The sequence below is a fragment of the Lampris incognitus genome, chromosome 19, assembly GCF_029633865.1.
Source record: "Lampris incognitus isolate fLamInc1 chromosome 19, fLamInc1.hap2, whole genome shotgun sequence".
NCBI lineage: Eukaryota > Metazoa > Chordata > Actinopteri > Lampriformes > Lampridae > Lampris > Lampris incognitus.
This window is the reverse complement of record NC_079229.1, coordinates 7614503-7634424: the sequence shown is the minus strand read 5'-3', so window position 1 is coordinate 7634424 and position 19922 is coordinate 7614503. Positions and strand designations below refer to the sequence as shown.

The 19922-nt window shown below is 48.6% G+C and overlaps 1 protein-coding gene across 1 annotated transcript in view; it reads right to left on the bottom strand.

Moving 5' to 3' along the window:
* The window catches only part of vipr1b (vasoactive intestinal peptide receptor 1b), a 108803-nt gene that overhangs the window by 23996 nt on the left and 64885 nt on the right, over positions 1-19922 (bottom strand). The window contains exons 5-6 of the mRNA XM_056299480.1: positions 19793-19890; positions 12044-12176 (exon numbers count right to left, since the gene is read on the bottom strand). Of these exons, the coding sequence (XP_056155455.1) occupies positions 12044-12176; positions 19793-19890 (231 nt within the window). The remainder of the gene's footprint in view (positions 1-12043; positions 12177-19792; positions 19891-19922) is intronic.

Here is a 19922-nt window from a genome sequence, read left to right as displayed (position 1 = left end):
AGAGGGGGTGGAGCAGAGACCGGGACGGCTGGGACGAGCGGGGTAATTGGCCAGGTACAATTGGAGAGAAAAAGGGGATAAAATCAAAAGATACCAAGGAGAACATTTTAACTACACCTTTTTTTTCTGATGGCCTGGCGGCCTGTCCAGGGTGTCTCCCCGCCTGCCGCCCAATGACTGCTGGGATAGGCTCCAGCATCCCTGTGACCCTGAGAGCAGGATAAGCGGTTTGGATAATAGATGGATGGATGGATGGATGGGGGGATGGGTTCCCGCTATTTCTCCCCGTGTGTACCTGGCCAATCACCCCACTCTTCTGAGCCGTCCCGGTCGCTGCTCCGCCCCCTCTGCCGACCCGGGGAGGGCTGCAGACTACCACGTGCCTCCTCCGATCCATGTGGAGTCGCCAGCCGCTTCTTTTCACCTCACAGTGAGGAGTTTCGCCAGGGGGATGTGGCACGTGGGAGGATCACGCTATTCCCCCCCAGTTCCCCCTCCCCCCTGAACAGGCGCCCCAACAAACCAGAGGAGGCGCTAGTGCGGCGACCAGGACACATACCCACATCCGGCTTCCCCCCTGCAGAAACAGCCAATTGTGTCTGTAGGGGCGCCCGACCACGCCGGAGGTAACACGGGGTTTCGAACCGGTGATCCCCGTGTTGGTAGGCAACGGAACAGACCGCTACGCCACCCGCATGCCCCTTAATAATGTGGTTTTAATGCATAAAATAAAATGAAACTCACTAAAAACATCCTCATCGCTCTCGGAAAGGAGTACTCCTTTACCAGCAGACAGCTGGTGACGCGGTGCATCACAGCTTACAAAGAGGTTTCGCTCGCTGTGTTCGGCGCTGGGACCCTCCTCCTCCTCCTCTCTGTTGGTGTGGGGAAAGTTTAAAAAGACCTCATCAAAGCAGCTGTCTCTGCCAGGCAGTCAAGCCGACGGAATTTTTTGTGGAGAAACCGATTCCCACTTTCCATGTTAATGTAAAACGGGCCGCATAAATCTCTCTGCCAGTTCTCATGCGTGCAAATTCGTCAAATTGCACGCCAGCGCTCCGTCTTACAAACCATCGACATGCTGGATGAAGGAATTAAATGCTATCAGGCAAAAACACAGGAGATGGAGATGACTTGACAAGCAATCAAACAAACAGTCACACACACATGCATGCACGCACACACACACACCTACCACCGTAGATCTATGTGAGCCAACAGTTTTGATAAGAGTGGTGCCAGGGTCATGATGGGCACTCATTCTGCAGCATCTTCTCCATCAGATCTATAATAGCAGCCGGCTCCTGTCAGCTCCCCGACTCCATTAGTACGCTGGAGCCATCCAGAGAGCATACCAGTTAACGGGCACACCGAACACCTCCTCTAGCATCCTCTTGTAGTGCGGCCATGTCACGTAACCTAAGGCGTCTCCTCTGCTACCGGGCCCCGGATTCAGTTCGTTTCAACGCTGCGTGGTTATTTCGTCAGTGGTCTTTAGAGAGTTGTGGGAAGAGCTCTAGATATCGTGGTCTGACGTAGTCCGAAGCGTAAAACGGCCGATAAAAAGTATGTTATTTGACATTCAGCAAAAAAACACAAGAACAAGCTCGACAACACGGATAACTCGCAGATAAGCTATAACTCAACGTGAAAATTAATTCTGAGATAACATAAAAGCGACACTGCCTTTTAGGAAGGATCAAGCAGAAAACATTACATTGCATTCATGTAAAATGTGACTTTTTAATATGCCATGGGAAGAGCGTGAGTGGTAAAAGCTGCATCAGTTGTTCGGCTAGGAGCAGCAGAACTAAAGTACCAACACACTCGCATCCCATGGTGCACGGTGATTTCATTTATAAATAAATAAATAAATAAATAAGGTCGGGGTTGGGACTTGTTTTGAAACAGCAAGGATTTAAAGGGCCAGGGTACTGTTGAAAAGGCGTCCATTTAAAATACAACAAGATAACGTTAAATGGGGTAATTTGTGTATATCATATAGTGGAGTGGTGTTTGGGCACAGTTGGAAGGGCATACAGTTAAAATATAAAAATATAACATCTAATAAATGTCATTAGACGATACACATGTGTATCATCTAATATCTTCATTAGATGATACACATTTGTATCATCTAATGGCGGGGAGGGAATAATAAAGACATTTTACTTGTAATTACAAAGAAGATATTATTTTCGGTGTCTACAGCAGGTGGCCAGTTCATTTCTACTGTTCAAGGTGGACATATCAGGCTTGCAAATAATGAAATATTTCTCTGCCAAGCACAGGTAACATCTTTTGCCGTTAATTGAACATGCATTGTTCTTCGTGAGGATTTTCCATGAAATAGAGTAATTAATATTCTTGTCTACCAATGACCAAATGTGGCAGCTCAAGGCCATTGCATTTCTTGCATGCTCCTTTCTGAAGCTACGCATATGGGCGTTAAACCTAATTTTAAAAGGGCCCTTTGTTAGTCCAATGTAAGTGTCCACTTTGCAGTTGTCTTCTCTTGTCACTGATGCCTGGTATATGACTCCCTCTGTCCGGCATTTCCCTTCAAGAGGACATGATGCCTTAGCACGGCAGTTGCAGTTGGTGGTGTTTGGCTGCGTTGAGGGGGTCCGTGCCTTGGTCATGATGCTTGTGTTGTGGGATGAAATAACCTGCAGAACATGTGGCACGCAGCTGTAGCTAATTCTGACCGTGTGCCTGTAGAATATTTTTCTTAATTGACAGTCTGGGGTAAAGCACTCATCCAAAATGTGGCAGCTGTGCGAGGCTGTTTCTCAGGCACATCACGGGATTCGGCTGTGCGGGCTCCCTCCTGCTTGTCGGTGCATGGACAAGCTGTCTTTTTCCCTTACTCTGATCCTCTATACAGACACTATACAGTTAGTGTGTGTAACCTTTGCTCACCACCGTACCCATAAAAGACTCTTTTCAGCTGTCAGTCAGATAAAAACTGGCATCAGGACATTGGTGATGACATACAGACTGAACTCTTTGTCGCTGCTCTCCTTTGAAAGTTAACTGACTCGTTGGATTATTATGAAAAACATTTCAGTGTTCAACATCAAACCCTGCCATCTCCTGCTGTAATCATCAGCTAATAAGCTAATAAGCTGTAAGCTAATTTACAATTTCAGACTGTAGTAGCTATTGCCTATTTCAATATTACTGCTTAGTGGGTATAGTTTTTGTTGGGTGTACAGTTGGATTTTATGCTTTTGTGTGTGTGTGTGTGAGTGAGTGAGTGAGACAGAAAGAAGAACAAATACAAAACATCCTGGATGCACCCACGATCTAATCACTAGCACCTGATTGATTTGATCATAACAAGACTGACACTAGTGATGTCTTGCTGACCCGGGCCATGAGAGGTGCAGAATGCTGGACGGATCACCGCCTGATCATGACCAAGCTCCATATCAAAGTGTGCCCCTCACAGCGTCTCAAGAAACCCATAAAAAAGCAACTGAACTGTGCTAAATTGAAGTCAGCCCCAGCACGATATGAGTTCCATCACTCTGTAGGCACGATGGCACCAGAGTTTGAGGCCGTTCTGACAATTTCATGGATCAGAAAAGGACCTCCCTAACCTCATTTCTACATCAAGCTGCAATTGACTCTATAGGCTACAGAGTCAGAAAACATCAGGATTGGTTTGACAAGAACTCTGACACCAAAACATCCCTGTTCAAAACCATGCGTAGGGTACACAGGGCTACTCTCAACTACCCTGCATCCGCCATCTCTCGGCAGCAGAGGTAAACAGCATGTAAGGAGGTACAGACAACCTTGTGTACGCTGCAAAATACATGGTGGATGAACAAAGCTCACAAGATTCAATCATATGCTGTCAGAAATGATATGCTTAACTTCCACAATTCTATTAAGACTATATACGGCCCTAGGAACTGCTCTTTCACACCGTTAAAATCAGCGGACAGACTGATAACCAAAAGCGGATCCTGGCAAGTTGGGCTTAACATTTTGAAGCCCTACTTAACCAGCACTCACCAACCGACCAATCCATCCTGGAAGAGCTGCCAATTCGTCTGCCCATCCCAGACCTTGACCACTCACCAACTTTTCAAGAAGTACTTGCAGACATCAACTCCCTCAAGAACAATAATTCCCTTGGCAGTGATGGTGTCTCAGCAGAACTCCTAAAACAAGGAGGAAACTTGTGCACCAGAAGGCTCTATCAGTATATCCTGCAGGTCTGGCACCAGGAGAGTGTAGCCCAACAATTGAGGGATGCTAAAATTGTCATCCTGTACAAAAACTGGGGTGACAAGTCCATCCGCAGCAACAGTCGTGGCATATCCCTACTAGCTGTTGCTGGCAAGGTCCTAGCAAAGGTCATACTATGCAGGATGTTGATGCACTTGACAGAACATCTTGCTGCCAGAGTCACAGTGCAGTTTCAGGAAGAACATAAAGACTGTGGATATCATTTTCACAGTAAGACAGCTACAAAAAAAGTGCCTCAAACAACGTCAGGACCTTTTCATGGCTTCTGTTGACCCCTCCAAGCTTTGACACTGTGAATTGAGAGCTACTTTGGAAAATCTTGAGAAAGTTTGGCTGTCCAAGCAAAATTGTGAACATTCGATCACAGTTCCATGATGGGATGGTGGCACGGGTGGCCATATCAGTGCCCTTTAATGTATGCACTGGAGAGAGGCAGGGGTGTGTGCTATCATTACCTCTGATGATGTATACGCCTTGTAACCCAGCCACTGAAGATGCACAAGCCAGTAAATTCTAAGTGCTGGTCCCAAGCCTGGATAAATGGGGAGGGCGGCATCAGGAAGGTCATGTGCTGTAAAACCTTGGCCAAATCAAATATGTGGCTCATAGCTCCAATTTCCATACCGGATCGGTCGAGGCTCGGGTTACCAACGACTGCAACAGACACTGTTGGCCAGGAGGGTGCCGGTGGAATCTATACTACTGTTGGGCGAAGGAGAGGGGGAAGGCATGTCCAGAGGCAGCGGGAGAGGAGGAAGAGTCGGAGTGTGGAGGTGAGAGCTGGAACTTTGATTGTTGGCACTATGACTGGTAAAGGGAGAGAGCTGGCTGATATGATGGAGAGAAGAAAGGTGGGTATACTGTATGTGCAATAGACCAGGTGGAATGACAATAAGTCCAGGAGCATACTAGGTGGGTTCAAACTGTTTTAACATGGTGTGAATGGGAGGAGAATTGGGGTAGAGGTAATCCTGAAGAAAGAGTATGTCAAGAGTGTATTGGAGATGAAGAGTGTGTCGGACAGAGTGATAAGTATGAAGCTGGAAATCGAAGGCGTGTTGATGAATGTTATCAGCGCATATGCTCCACAAGTTGGGTGTGAGATGGAAGAGAAAAAATAATTCTGGAGTGAGTTGGATGAAGTGGTGAAGAGTGCACCCAAGGAGGAGAGAGTGGTGACAGGGTGCCGAGAGAGGAGGTGTGGTATTGTATGAGGAAGTCGGGAGTGGCAGAGAAGTATTTAAGAGTGGTGCAGGATATGTATGAGGGCAGTGTGACAGTGGTGAGGTGTGCAGTAGGAATAATGGATGGGTTCAAGGTGGAGGTGGAATTACATCGGATGAGCCCTTTCGCATTTGGAATGAGGATAGAAAGGTTGACAGACGAGCTCAGGTAGAAGTCTCCATGGACTATGATGTTTGCGGATGACATTCTGATGCAGGGAGTAGAGGTGGTGAAGGTGGATGAGTTTAAATACTTGGGGTCAACTGTTGAAAGTAACGGGGAGTACAGGAGAGGTGAAGAAGAGCGTGCAGGTAGGGTAGAGTGGGTTCAGAAGAGTGTCAGGAGTGATTTGCAACAGAAGGGTACCAGCAAGAGTTAAAGGGAAGATTTACAAGATCATAGTGAGGCGAGTTATGTTGTGTGGTTTGGCGACAGTGGCACTGATGAAAAGACAGGAGGCGGAGCTGGAGGTGGCAGAGTTGAAGATGCTAAGATTTTTGTTGGGAGTGACGAAGAAGGACAGAATTAGGAACGAGTACATTAGAGGGACAGCTCAAGTTGGATGGTTTGAAGACAAAGTAAGAGAGGTGAGATTGAGATGGTTTGGACATGTGTGGAGGAGAGGTGCTGGGTATATTGAGAGAAGAATGCTGAAGATGAAGCTGCCAGGCAAGAGGAAAAGAGGAAGACCAAAGAGGAGGTTTATGGATGTTGTGAGGGAGGACATGCAGGTGGTTGGTGTGACAGAGGAAGATGCAGAGGACAAACTTTTGCTCTCAAAACGCCTTAAAATGCACAGATTAAGTTCAGGAAAATCAACCTGTTTTCAGGGGGCCATACTCCCAAACCCCAATGGCAAGCTCATTTTTTGGGCCCCAGTATTTCTAAAATCTTGCATTCGGTTGTGACTGTAGTTATAGTTCTCTCACTCCGAGGTAGGCTTGTGTGTACACCTCTTCGCTGGATGTTAGAAAGTGGTGCAACACCTCGCACCTCTTCCTAACATACTCTTTCACTGTGAAACGTTTTTTAAACTTTAGTTCCTATTAGCATTTTAGGTCACAGGAATTCACCATGCTTGTTGCAGGTCTGCAGAATACTGTGCACCGACAAGGATCTCCAGTGGCGTTATCGCTGCGCATGGACAGCGGCGATTGTGAATGCCTACTTGTGGTCCATGGTGAAATGGTAGTGTGTGACGCAAGATCACACCAGTTACAGGAAAATAAATTCCTTCCAAAACATATTTTTCAGTGGGAATGCACCTGGGTTCATAGATATATTGGGTGATATATTAGTAGGCCTGCCTTTAAGAAATTACAAACATACAACTCCACAATGAATATAGCAAACACAATGTAAATATAACAAATGAATATAAAGTATAATATATATTTATCCATCCATCTATCCATTATCCAAGCCATTTATCCTACTCAGGGTTGCGGGATGATGGAGTCTATCCCAGGAGTCACTGGGTGGCAGGCGGGGAGACATCCTGGACAGGCTGCCAGTCCATCACAGGGCCAACACATCCACACCTAGGGACAATTTTAGTATGGCCGATTCACCTGACCTACATGGTTTTGGAATGTGGGACGAAACCGGAGCACCCAGAGGAAACCCACGCAGACACGGGGAGAGCATGCAAACGCCACACAGAGGATGACCTGGGATCACACTCAAGGTTGGACAACCCCAGGGTTCAAACCCAGGACCTTCTTGCTGTGAGGCGACCGCACTAACCACTGCGACACCGTGCCCCCGTATATATTTATATTTATTAGTATATTGTGGCGGACACTAGGGGCTATGCCTCTCACCCAGCAGGGCTGTGAGCTGGGGGCGTGGTTTACGTTCCCGGGCTCTCTGGTGCAAGGTTGTTCCTGTTTCAGTTTGGTTTTGGAGCTGAGGAATAAAGTTCAAACTCGCATTCGTCTCCTGTGTTTTTCCTCATCCTGCCACATTGGTGACCCCGAATTGACTTCGGCTACGCTGCCCCAACTCTCACAGCTGGCCGTTCTCGCCGCGGCTGTGGAGCTCCCAGAGTTCTGGCAGAGCGACCCGGCTTCGTGGTTCCACATGTTGAGGCGCTGTTCCACCTGCGTGGCATTTCCGCAGACGACTCCAGATACTATTTGGTCATCGCTGCGCTGGACCAGCAGTCCACACGCCGTGCCATGCAGCTGTTGCGGGCCCTCCCGCAACACGGTAAATATGTCGCCCTCAAACATCTTCTGCTCCGGAGGTACAGCCTATCTGCCGCAGAGAGGGCATTTAGAGTCCTTTCCCTGTCCGGTTTGGGCGACGGGACGGCTGTGGATCTCATGGCTGTCACTGCTGGGCTCGGACGAAGGTGGGTTCCTTTTCTCGCACGTTTTCCTGCGCCAGCTCCCGTCTCCTGTGCACGCGGCTTTGGCTAACTCCCCGTGTCTGGCCGCTGGTGACTGCCGAGGTTTGGCTGAGGAGGCCGATCGGGTCCTGCTGGCTACCAGACGGTTCTCTGTGCAGAGTGTGGCATCGGAGCCTCTGCAGCCGGCGTCAGAGGACACGGACCCGGCAGTGGTGGCTGGAGTGACTGCCCGGAGACGGCGCGGGAGCGGCCTTTTTCTTCCATCAGCGGTTCGGCGGCAAGGCTAGGCGCTGCGTCCCTCCGTGCACGTTTGAGGCTCTGGGAAACTCCAGGGCCAGCGCTCAGTAGCAGCTGTGGGCGCTGGCGGACGTAGTGAGCCGCTCTTCATTAAGGACTCAATGTCAGGAAGACGGTTTCTGGTGGACTCCGGCTCGCAAAACAGCCTACTCCCTCCAGCTAGCACAGACATGTCCGCCGAAGGCGGCGGCCCACAGTTGAGTGCAGCTAACGGTTCGTCCATTGCGACGTTTGGCACAAGGTTGGTGACTGTTTGCTTCCACGGGCGCCATTTTGAGTGGGACTTTGTAGTCGCCTCCATTACTGTTCCTATTATCGGCGCGGATTTTCTGTGTGCTAATGGTCTGCTGGTTGATGTTGCAAACCGCCGTTTAATTGATGCTGTGTCTTTCGCCACTTTTCCGTGTGACACAGGGGGAGCCGGGCCGTTAACGCACATTAACTTTTTAGCATGAGATGATTTTTTTTCCAACATTTGCTGGCGGATTTTCCATCGGTGACTACGCCTGCCTTTTCCACCGCGGTTACTAAACACGGGGTAGAACATTTCATTCCCACTGTGGGACCGCCAGTTTTTGCGCGCGCGCGGCGCCTCGACGCAGTAAAATTGGCTACAGCTAAGGAGGAGTTCGCCATCATGGAGCGTCTGGGTATAGTGAGGCGTTCCAACAGCCCGTGGGCCTCGCCGCTTCACATGGTGCCCAAGGCGGATGGGGCGTGGCGGCCTTGCGGCGACTTTCGCCACCTGAATAACGTCACCGCCAATGACCGCCATCCCATCCCACACATACAGGACTTTTCCATACGCCTGGCAGGTACCACTATTTTCTCTAAGGTGGACCTGGTGCGCCGCTATCATCAGGTTCCCGTGCGTGCAGAGGACGTGCCCAAGACCGCAGTGATCACCCCATTTGGGCTTTTTGAGTTCATGCGCGTGCCTTTTGGCTTGAAGGGGGCAGCGCAAACCTTTCAGAGGCAGATGGACTCGGTGTTGCGTGACCTTGCTTTCGTGTTCGTTGATCGCGACGACATATTAGTGGCCAGTCCGTCAGCTGAAGAGCACCTGGCGCACCTGACACAGGTTTTCCGTCATCTGGACGAACACGGCCTGATAGTCAACCCGGCCAAGTGTCAGTTTTGACTGCCGGTGATTGACTTCTTGGGTCACCGCATTTCGCCACAAGGCGCGATCCCGTTGCCTTCTAAGGTGCAAGCGGTGGCGGAATTTCCCCGCCCGGTCTCTGTTAAGGCATTGCAGGAATTCTTGGGAATGGTGAATTTCTATAACCGTTTCCTCCCTCGCGCTGCCCACCTCCTTCAACCACTTTATGAAGCCCTGCGGCTTAAGAAGGCTAATGACCCTGTCGACTGGACTCCCGAACGGGTCCAGGCCTTTGACAGAGCTAAGTGCGCCCTGGCTAACGCTGCCCCCCTCGCCCATTCCACACCCATGGAATCCATAGCTTTAACAACCGACGCGTCTGACATAGTCGTGGGGGCTGTAGTTGAACAGCGTGTGGCGAATGCGTGGCAGCCACTTGCATTTTTTAGCCACAAACTGCGAGATAGCGAGCACAAGTACAACGTTTTTGACCGGGAGTTGCTGGCACTGCACCTTGCAACCCAGCATTTCCGCTTCCTGCTGGAGGGTCGCTCCTTCACGGCTTATGTGGATCATAAACCGCTGACTTTCGCCATGTCCAAGCTGACTGAGCCGTGGTCTGCTCGTCAGCAGCGCCACCTGGCGGCCATCTCTCAGTTCACAACGGACATTCAGCATGTGGCCGGGAAGTCCAACCCTGTTGCTGATTGTCTGTCGCGTGTGCTTGTGTGTCCTGTGCACCTCGGTGTGGATTTCTCCACTATGGCTGCCGACCAGCCCAGCGACCCGGACGTCCTTGCCCTTAGGTCAACGCGTACCGGCCTCAAGCTAGAGGATGCTGTGATGCAGGAAGGCAGTCCTGCCCTCCTCTGCGATGTCTCCACCGGCCGTCCCCGCCCCGTTGTTCCAGTGGCCTGGCGCCGTCGAGCTTTCGAATCGATTCACTCCCTCTCGCACCCTGGAGTTCGGGCGTTGGTGAAGTTGGTCGGTTCCAAGTTCGTCTGGCCTGGCCTCCGCAAGGACGTCAAGGGGTGGGTGGCCGCATGTGTGGCGTGCCAGCGCGCTAAGGTCCACCAGCACACTAAATCGCCCCTCGAACCCTTTCCGATCCCGGCCAGACGTTTCAACCACGTGCATGTGGACCTGGTGCGCCCTCTACCTTCTTCACAGGGTTTTATGCACCTGCTCACAATGGTGGATCGGACCACCAGGTGGCCAGAGGCTGTCCCTCTGTCCTCCGCAACATCCTCGAACGTTGCACGCGCGTTTCTTTCCTCCTGGGTCGCCCATTTCGACACCCCGTCAGATATCACCTCAGACAGGGGCCCCCCGTTCGTGTCAGAGCTCTGGTCGGCACGTCCACGATCCTTGGGTGTGCAGGTACACCGCACTACCGCGTACCACCCTCAGGCTAACGGCTTGTGTGAACGTTTTCACCGGTCGCTCAAGGCAGCGCTGCGCTCTCGGATGGTAACTGGGTGGACCACTTACCTTGGGTTAAGCTCGGGTTGCGTTTGGCTCCTAAGGAAGACCTCAATGCTTCGCCCGCTGAGCTGGTGCTCGGTCAGCCGCTCCGCGTCCCTGGGGAATTTTTGCCTGGGGGTTCCGCTCCTCGACCCCGTCCGGCCATTTATCCTTTTTTGTCCGACAGCACTCGTGTTCCAGGCCCCGTTCACCACTGTTTTCCGCGGTTGTTCGTGCCTGCGGAGCTCATGTCGGCTCGTTTTGTTTTTGTACGGCACGATGCTCACCGCTCGCCCCTCCAACCCCCATACGACGGCCCATTTCGGGTTCTTGAGACGGGTCCCTAAGGGTTTTGTGCTGGATATGGGTGGGTGTAGGGAGCGTGTCACGCTTGATAGGCTTAAACCGGCACACAGGGTGGCAGGCGAAGTTGTGTTTCCGGCCCAGGTTCCCCATCGGGGTCGCCCTCCTTCCAGGACCCCGGCAGTGTCTTCACAGGTTCAGCGTTCTGCTTCTCAGCCGGCATTGGACTGTGTTTCACCTACTGTTTCGGCTGAGGGACGGCGCAGCTGTTATGGCAGGCTGCTTAAGCCTCCAGTGAGAAACTGATTTTCATTTCCAGGAGTCCCTTCTGGGTGTTCGGGGGGAGGCTGCCTCACACCCAGCGGGGCTGTGAGCTGGGGGCGTGGTTTACGTTCCCGGGCTCTCTGGTGCAAGGTTGCTCCTGTTTCAGTTTGGTTTTGGGGCTGAGGAATAAAGTTCAAACTCGCTTTCGTCTCCTGTGTTTTTCCTCATCCTGCCACAATATACTTTTTTTTTTTATTGATGCATCTCCTGTCAATACTGTGTAGCCCACTTCCTCAAAACTACATCAGCAACCTCCACAAGCTGGCTTCAAGCAACAGCGATGAGCGTGGGGTTACTGGAGGCTCGCACTGACAGGGACTCGAATCCAGGTCTACTGCACCAAAGATGGTCTCTTGTAAATTTCACCACCGATTTTCCGTCTCCATACAGACATGAAAGGACACTTGCATGTCGTCTATCGACATTTTGGCAAAAGCGTCGCTATATGACACCATGGGATGAGAATGTGCACATCATACATTTGAGTGGGGATTAGGAGACTTTTCATTAAGTGTTTTAACGTGGACAATTAGTGAAGCAACACTGCAATGAATACTATGCACAGTGGCAATGGCATCCACTTTGTGTTGCGCTCTTCCAAGACCCTGGTCCATCAAATAACCCCCTCATTTCAAACACTAACCAGCCCCCTCATGTTGACAGTCCCGACCTCCAACCCCACCACTCTGAGAGTCTCAATTAATATTACTTACCGACCCTGGGGAGCAGTTATCCACCTCTCCGACTTCGTAGAGGACCACGTCCTTGATGAACACAGCGACGGCCTTCAGGATGAATGATACAAACAGATGCATGTGGATATAGTTCCTTGTGCAGTGCAGCTTCCTATGGTGGGCAGAGAGTGGGACGTAAATACAGATGCACACAAACGGTGACAGACAGCACATGCTCACAAACAACACAAACATGCTCCCACTTGAAATTGACAATGGGGCGTCCAGGCTAATTATCCACCATGCTTGGAGTTAATGAGTAAAACTAGCAAATCTCGGGGTGAGTTAGTTCTTGATTAAGGGCTCTGGTTTCTTTGTCATTGGGTTGGTGGATCTTATTTAGAGTGTAATGAATATATTTTCAATGGTTCTCCACGCGCTTCAACAAGGACATAAAAAAGTAAAATGTCCGGGTAGCATAGCGGTCTATTCCGTTGCATACCAACACGGGGATCGCTGGTTCGAATCCCCGTCTTACCTCCGGCTTGGTCGCGTGTCCCTACAGACACAATTGGCCGTGTCTGCGGGTGGGAAGCCAGATGTGGGTATGTGTCCTGATCGCTGCACTAGCGCCTCCTCTGGTCGGTCGGAGGCGCCTGTTCGTGGGGGAGGGGGAACTGGGGGGAATAGAGTGATCCTCCCCCCTGGTGAAACTCCTCACTGTCAGGTGAAAAGAAGCGGCTGGCGACTCCACATGTATCGGAGGAGGCATGTGGTAGTCTGCAGCCCTCCCTGGATCGGCAGAGGGGGTGGAGCAGGAAGAGTGGGGTAATTGGCCGTTTATAATTGGGGAGAAAAAGAGGGGGGGGGGTGTTACAAAAGGGCGCCACAGTGGCGCAGTGGTTAGTGTGGTCGCCTCACAGCAAGAAGGTCCTGGGTTCGAGCCCCGGGGTAGTCCAACCTTGGAGGTCGTCCCGGGTCGTCCTCTGTGTGGAGTTTGCGTGTTCTCTCCATGTCTGCGTGGGGGTGTGTGTGTGTGTGTGTGTGTGTGTGTGTGTGTGTGTGTGTGTGTGTGTGTGTGTGATAGTCTGGCGCCCTGTCCAGGGTGTCTCCCCACCTGCCACCCAATGACTGCTGGTATAGGCTCCAGCATCCCTGAGAGCAGGATACGCGGTTCGGAAAATGGATGGATGGATGTTACAAAAGACAGATATAAAAGAATAATATCTAAAAGCATAATCCCTTTTGAAATCATCAGGTATCAATTCAAAAACACTGTGTGCCTCTCAGTCCATCGAGTCATTTGGTTACATCTGCAAACGCTGTTCTCCAGAGTTGGACGTCTTTGTGACGTTCTGTTAAAATGTGGAAAACCTTTAAGTTCAGTTCATTTGACAGCTGAAGTGTCCGTATGTTTGGTTTAATTACACATTGTACCAAAGCCGTTAACATTAATTTGCCCTTTTCCTCTTCTTTTATCCCAATTTTTTTGTTGCTGTAGCAAGTCCATTTTCGCCGCAGGGATCATTTGAGTTGTATCTGATGTGAATCCCTGGTCCATATTGAGGTGAAGTGAGGTTGGCTGCAGCCTGACTGCTCATGCTGGATAACTGTGAAATACAGACTTCGAGTGTATGGCCATTTTCTCCAGGTGATGCTGTCTCCACCACCACCCACTGGAAGTGGCAGGTGGTGATTGTCCACTTTCAGACAAGCACAATTTAGGTCTTTTCTGTGGTATTGTTAAAAAGGTAAAAAGAAGACAGCTGGTGGCAAGGGCCTTTTCCGATCGGGCCCAGTTCTTGTGGAATAACCTGCCTGCTGCCATCAGACAATCAGAGTCTGTTGAGTCCTTTCAACCCAAACCTAAAAATTAATCTTTTTGCCTTAGTCTACAGTTACAGTGGTGCTTGAAAGTTTGTGAACCCTTTAGATTTTTCTATATTTCTGCATAAACATGACCTAAAACAGCATCAGATTTTCACACAAGTCCTAAAAGTAGATAAAGAGAACCCAATTAAACAAACGAGACAAAAATATTATACTTGGTCATTTACTTATCCCCGAAAATGATCCAATATTACATATCTGTGAGTGGCGAAAGTATGTGAACCTTTGCTTTCAGTATCTGGTGTGACCTCTCCCTTGTGCAGCAATAACTGCAACTTAACATTTCTGGTAACTGTTGCTCAGTTCTGCACATCGGCTTGGAGGAATTTTAGCCCATTTCTCCGTACAGAACAGCTTTGCTTGGGGATGTTGGTGGGTTTTCTCACATGAACTGCTCGCTTCAGGTCCTTCCACAACATTTCGGTCGGATTAAGGTCAGGACTTTGACTTGGCCATTCCAAAACATTAACTTTATTCTTTTTTTTTATTATTTATTTCTAATTTCCCCCCCCTTATTCTACCCGATTAACCCAATGGCATATCATATGGCCGGAACTCTTGTCGAATAACTCCCCTGGCTCACGTTTCCACAGGAAGGAGATAGTCGTAACACCAGCTTCCTTCAAACTCGTGTTGGCTACTCTTTGCTATTTTACATGCTGAAGCCTCGCATGGACTGCATTACCTTCAGGCCACGAAGGAGACGTAGGGAGAATGCTTTCGGTTGCTTGGCTGCAGACGCCCGTATGGGCCAAAGGGGTTGCTGGAGAATGACGAGTCCCCGAACACTACACCGATCTACACCCACTATCCCTCAGGTAAGGGTGACCTAATGAATGCCTTACCCCGTGGACGCTCTGACCGTGACCAGTTACGGCGAGTCTGGGATACGAACCTCCCAGCCACATGACGAGCGGATTGCAAGAATGCCGGTTTACTCCGCTCGGCCAACAGAGCGGCTCAACTTTATTTTTCTTTTAACCATTCTTTGGTAGAACGACGTGTGCTTAGGGTCGTTGTCTTGCTACATAACCCACGTTCTCTTGAGATTCAGTTCACGGACAGATGTCCTGACATTTTCCTTAAGAATTTGCTGGTCTCATTCAGAATTCATTGTCCCATCAATGATGGCAAGCCGTCCTGGCCCAGATGCAGCAAAACAGGCCCAAACCATGATACTACCACCACCATGTTTCACAGATGGGATAAGGTTCTTATGCTGGAATGCAGTGTTTTCCTTTCTCCAAACATAACGTTTCTCATTTAAACCAAAAAGTTCTATTTTGGTCTCATCCGTCCACAAATTTTTTTTCCTGTAGCCTTCTGGCTTGTCCATGTGATCTTTTAGCAAACTGCAGACGGGCAGCAATGTTCTTTTTTGAGAGCAGTGGCTTTCTCCTTGCAACCCTGCCATGCACACCATTGTTGTTCAGCGTTCTCCTGATGGTGGACTCATGAACATTAACATTAGCCAATGTCAGAGAGGCCTTTAGTTGCTTAGAAGTTACCCTGGGTTCCTTTGTGACCTGGCTGACTATTACACACCTTGCTCTTGGAGTGATCTTTGACGGTCGACCACTACTGGGGAGGGTAACAATGGTCTTGAATTTCCTCCATTGGTACACAATCTGTCTGACTGTGGATTGGTGGAGTCCAAACTCTATAGAGATGGTTTTGTAACCTTTTCCGGCCTGATGAGCATCAACAACGCTTTTTCTGAGGTCCTCAGAAATCTCCTTTGCTCTTGCCATGATACACTTCCACAAACATGTGTTGTGAAGACCAGACTTTGACAGATCCCTGTTCTTTAAATAAAACAGGGCGCCCACTCACACCGGATTGTCATCCCATTGATTGAAAACAGCCTGACTCTAACTTCACCTTCAAATTAACTGCTAATCCTAGAGGTTCACATACTTTTGCAACTCACAGATATGTAATATTGGATCATTTTCCTCAATAAATAAATGACCAAGTATAATATTTTTGTCTCAATTTTTTAATTGGGTTCTCTTTATCTACTTTTAGGACTCGTGTGAAAATCTGATGATGTTTTAGGTCATATTTATGCAGAAATATAGAACATCCCAAAGGGTTCTCAAACTTCCAAGCACCACTGTAGTTGCCTTTAAATTGAGTACTTCACGACCTGTACTGCATGGCGGGTCGGTTTGTCTCAATGAATTTACCAAGCACTGTTCTGCCGACGAGATTATAGTGTATTGACTACTGCAAACTGTTCTCTCGCATGTCTTTTCTCTCTCTCTCTGAATGATGTCTTCCCCCTTCTCTTTTTCTGTGTGTGGATGGTGTGATGTGAGTCTCCCCTGTGTGCACATGCAGTCTGTCCTCCTCCCAGGTCTCCAAGGTGACGGTGGTTGCCACCAGGACCATGCTTGGCATCCTCATCACATTTTTTTATATAGCTTAAAAATCTACAAAATGTTGTTATCCTGTTTCAGCGTTATAGCCTTCTCTCACCAAGATGTGTGACTAATGTATTTTCTTGTCTCTGCCATGGACAGATTCAAGGCACCTGGTGCTGGAGGCAGCAAAGCAACCCCAAAAACATCACCTAAACCAGCCTGAATCTGTTTTGCAGTTGTCCATGGTTATTTCTTTACCATTCAAAAAAATCCTTCCCTGCTATTTTGGATCAGCTTTGCACTTGCGGCCACATCCAGGCAGGCTGGCACAAGTGCCCATGGGCCTTGAACTTCTTGATAGCAGTGTGCACATTGGACAGAAGAACATCAAGGTCTCTGGAGATGGACTTGTAGCTTCTGAGATGATCCGTGCTCGGCTCCTATCCTCTGTCTGACCTCATCAGACAATTCTCTGCTTTCCTTTTTTTCTCCATACTCGGTGTTGTACACCCCATTACTAGGGCTGTCAAAACTGACGCGTTAACGCGGATTAATCCATCATCATGATTAATCTGATTAAAAATTATGACGCAATTAACCCATCTGTGCCGTAGAATGACTCAAAATCCCCGAAACGTCTCTGGCAACGCATTTCGGGCAGTTTGTCCAAGTAGAGTTACCGTCACACATGCCGCCGCGCATGCGCAAATGGGCAGTTGATCCGGTAGTGACAGAACCGACCAACTCGATAAGGAAGTATGGAAGACGCTAAACAGCACGTTGGCCCTCTCGGTGGGAAATTTTAATACAAAAAAAACCCAAGACGGAACAGTCGACCAACATAAAGTATTGTGCACACTCTGCAGGAAGGAGTTTTCTTTTCGCCGAAGCACTTCCAGTTTAAAATACCACATTAATGCGAAGCATGATCCGTTAGTCGGGGATTCTGCTAGCACTTCGGCTGACGCGTCGCCCAGCTTGCGACAAACGAGCCTCACGTTGGAACGTGCCTCACGCGGAACAGCGTGAGACACGTTCTCAGTTACAGCCAACATTGTAACTAAGAAGCGGTCAGCTGGACTCCTCTCGGACAATGTTAACAAGTTAGTCTGTATTAGTAGCTGGCTGGAAAAGGAGTAACCGGGCCACATTAATGTGGATAAATGTTTGTTTTGAAAAAGAGAGTCAACAAAGTTTTTTGTTAACGCAAACTGTTAAAGGTGTTTAATAAACATGTTAAGTGCATTATATTCCCTTCTTTCTTGAGTCTGCTTGCTCATGCAAAATGAAACGCGATTAATATTGATTAAAAATGAATGATATTTAATCGTGATTAATCCACAGCAACCCTGTGATTAATCTGATTTAAAAAATTTAATCGTTTGACAGCGCTACCCATTACACAAAACAGCAGCTTGAGAAGCTTACGCCACTCAACTGGTTGAAATCCAGTTATTTCTTACAACTTCTAAAAGGTGCCAATAATAACGTCGAGGCAATTGTAGCCCCCCCCCCCGTGATTATATCAATATTATCACTGTAATATCAATACGTCTATGTTGTATGGGGACAGTGACATGTCTGATTTATTGTGTTACCTCTCTCTATCAAAAAAAAAGAAAATGATTCACTCCAGAATCTTGCAGCACCTTTTAAATTGGGTGTGAAAACATTCAAGGCCATGACAGGAGAACTAAATCTGCATCAAAATAGTAAATTCATTGCAAGACATACCAATATCAAAACGGCGTACGGGTAAACATGTGCCTTTTGAGAGCAGTGCACATGGTACAGACAAAGGCCATTATATGAGGCACACTGCAGCTGCCGGGAGTGTGAGTCTGTGAACCCAGTCCTGCTTGATATTGGCCTGTAATTCTTTTCGAAAAGCCTACAATCAGTTGCTGAGTTGTCAGGGGGAAGATATATCACTGTATATTTAATCCCTCCATGCTTCAATTGCATAATCTCCAAACCCCTGTCAGACACATGCCATCCAAATGCCAAAGAATTGAAATTGATAGAAGGAACCAATATACAGTTATGAGCGACTTTGGCCAATTACCCCACTCTTCCGAGCCGTCCCGATCGCTGCCCCACCCCCTCTGCCGATCCGGGGAGGGCTGCAGACTACCACATGCCTCCTCCGATACATGTGGAGTTGTCAGCTGCTTCTTTTCACCTGACGGTGAGGCCTTTCGCCAGGGGGAAGTAGCGTGTGGGAGGATCACATTATTCCACCCCAGTTCCCCCTCCCCCCTGAAAAGGCACCCCGAGCGACCAGAGGAGGTGCTAGTGCAGTGACTAGGACATATACCCACTTCTGGCTTCCCACCCGCAGACACAGCCAATCGACTCTGTGCATAACTGTAGTCCACTGACTTCCGGTTTCTACTGCAGCGGTCATACCGGTTTCCTGTTTGTTGGTGTGTGCTGTTGACGATGGCAAGATTTACCATGGGTAAATGTCAACAACATGCACAGAACTGTCGACAAACTTTCGCCTGCACCTACCAGCAAAGGGTGAAAAGTTTCAAGTTGTACATATCAAGTTACGTCCACGATTATGAGGATGAGGATTCTCATAATTGATAAAAACCTGAATGAGACGGGTGGAGAGTTGTTTGGTTTTTTGTTTTGTCTTCTCCAATCAGTTTGATTCCTTTTGTTTTTAAACCACAGTAACTTTTCAAAAAGCGATCCTTATAGCGGCTGTCCCTCATTTCTTCAGTTTTGGTGGATTTGGCATCATCTGGTAGTCACAACAACCTACTTTTATACCGAAAATCCCATTCAAAGTGAAAGTGACCATGAGCATGCAGTGTTCATGTGAAGGGTCACAATTTTCCATGGTCACAGAATTTGGTCTAACACGGGCAAAACAACCCAGCAGTAGCGAGGACTCTGGAGAAAGAAAACTGAGCGACAATGCCATCTGACACGGTTATACCAAGCCATAAAAAATATGAAATTAAACCTAACGAATTGCCAGCTACTATGTAGCTTTGTATTTTAGTGCGTATCGCTTGTTCTTCTGCATTAAACATGCAAGTTCCCTTGGTTGGGCGTCCCTACAGACACTGTCCAGACAACTGGCCATGTTTTTTGGCCGCCCTCCCCAGATTGGCAGATGGGGTGGAACAGCGACCGGGATGGCTCAGAAGAGTAGGATAATTGGCCAGATACAATTGAAGAGAAAGGGGGGTGGGGGGGGGCGTAAATAAATAAATAAAAAGACATGCAAGTGCCTTCTTTCTCTTCTTCCCTTCCTTTTGTGGCCGACTTGACACATTTCCCATGTAGGTACCATTACATTTGAATATCTGGTGGATGCCAATGGACCCGCCAGCGCCAATGACAAATAGTATAAAGAAGAGCAATTACAGAGCACTTATACACTGAATAGCTGTCGCTACAAAAACACCAGAGGGGAAAGGTCACAAATATGGCATTTTTAATAGAATAAAAATGACGGATATCATCTTTGCAGCATTTGGTACTGCATGCTCTGAAGCTTTAGCAATCTTGGTACCTGAAGATGCAGAGGATCACAATGGCGGTGATGAGGGAGATAAGGGAGACGCTGTGGCCAATCGTGTAGCCAACCCTCAGCTGCCAAAAGAAGTTGCCCTGTAAAACAAACAAAGAAAAAATCCAACAAA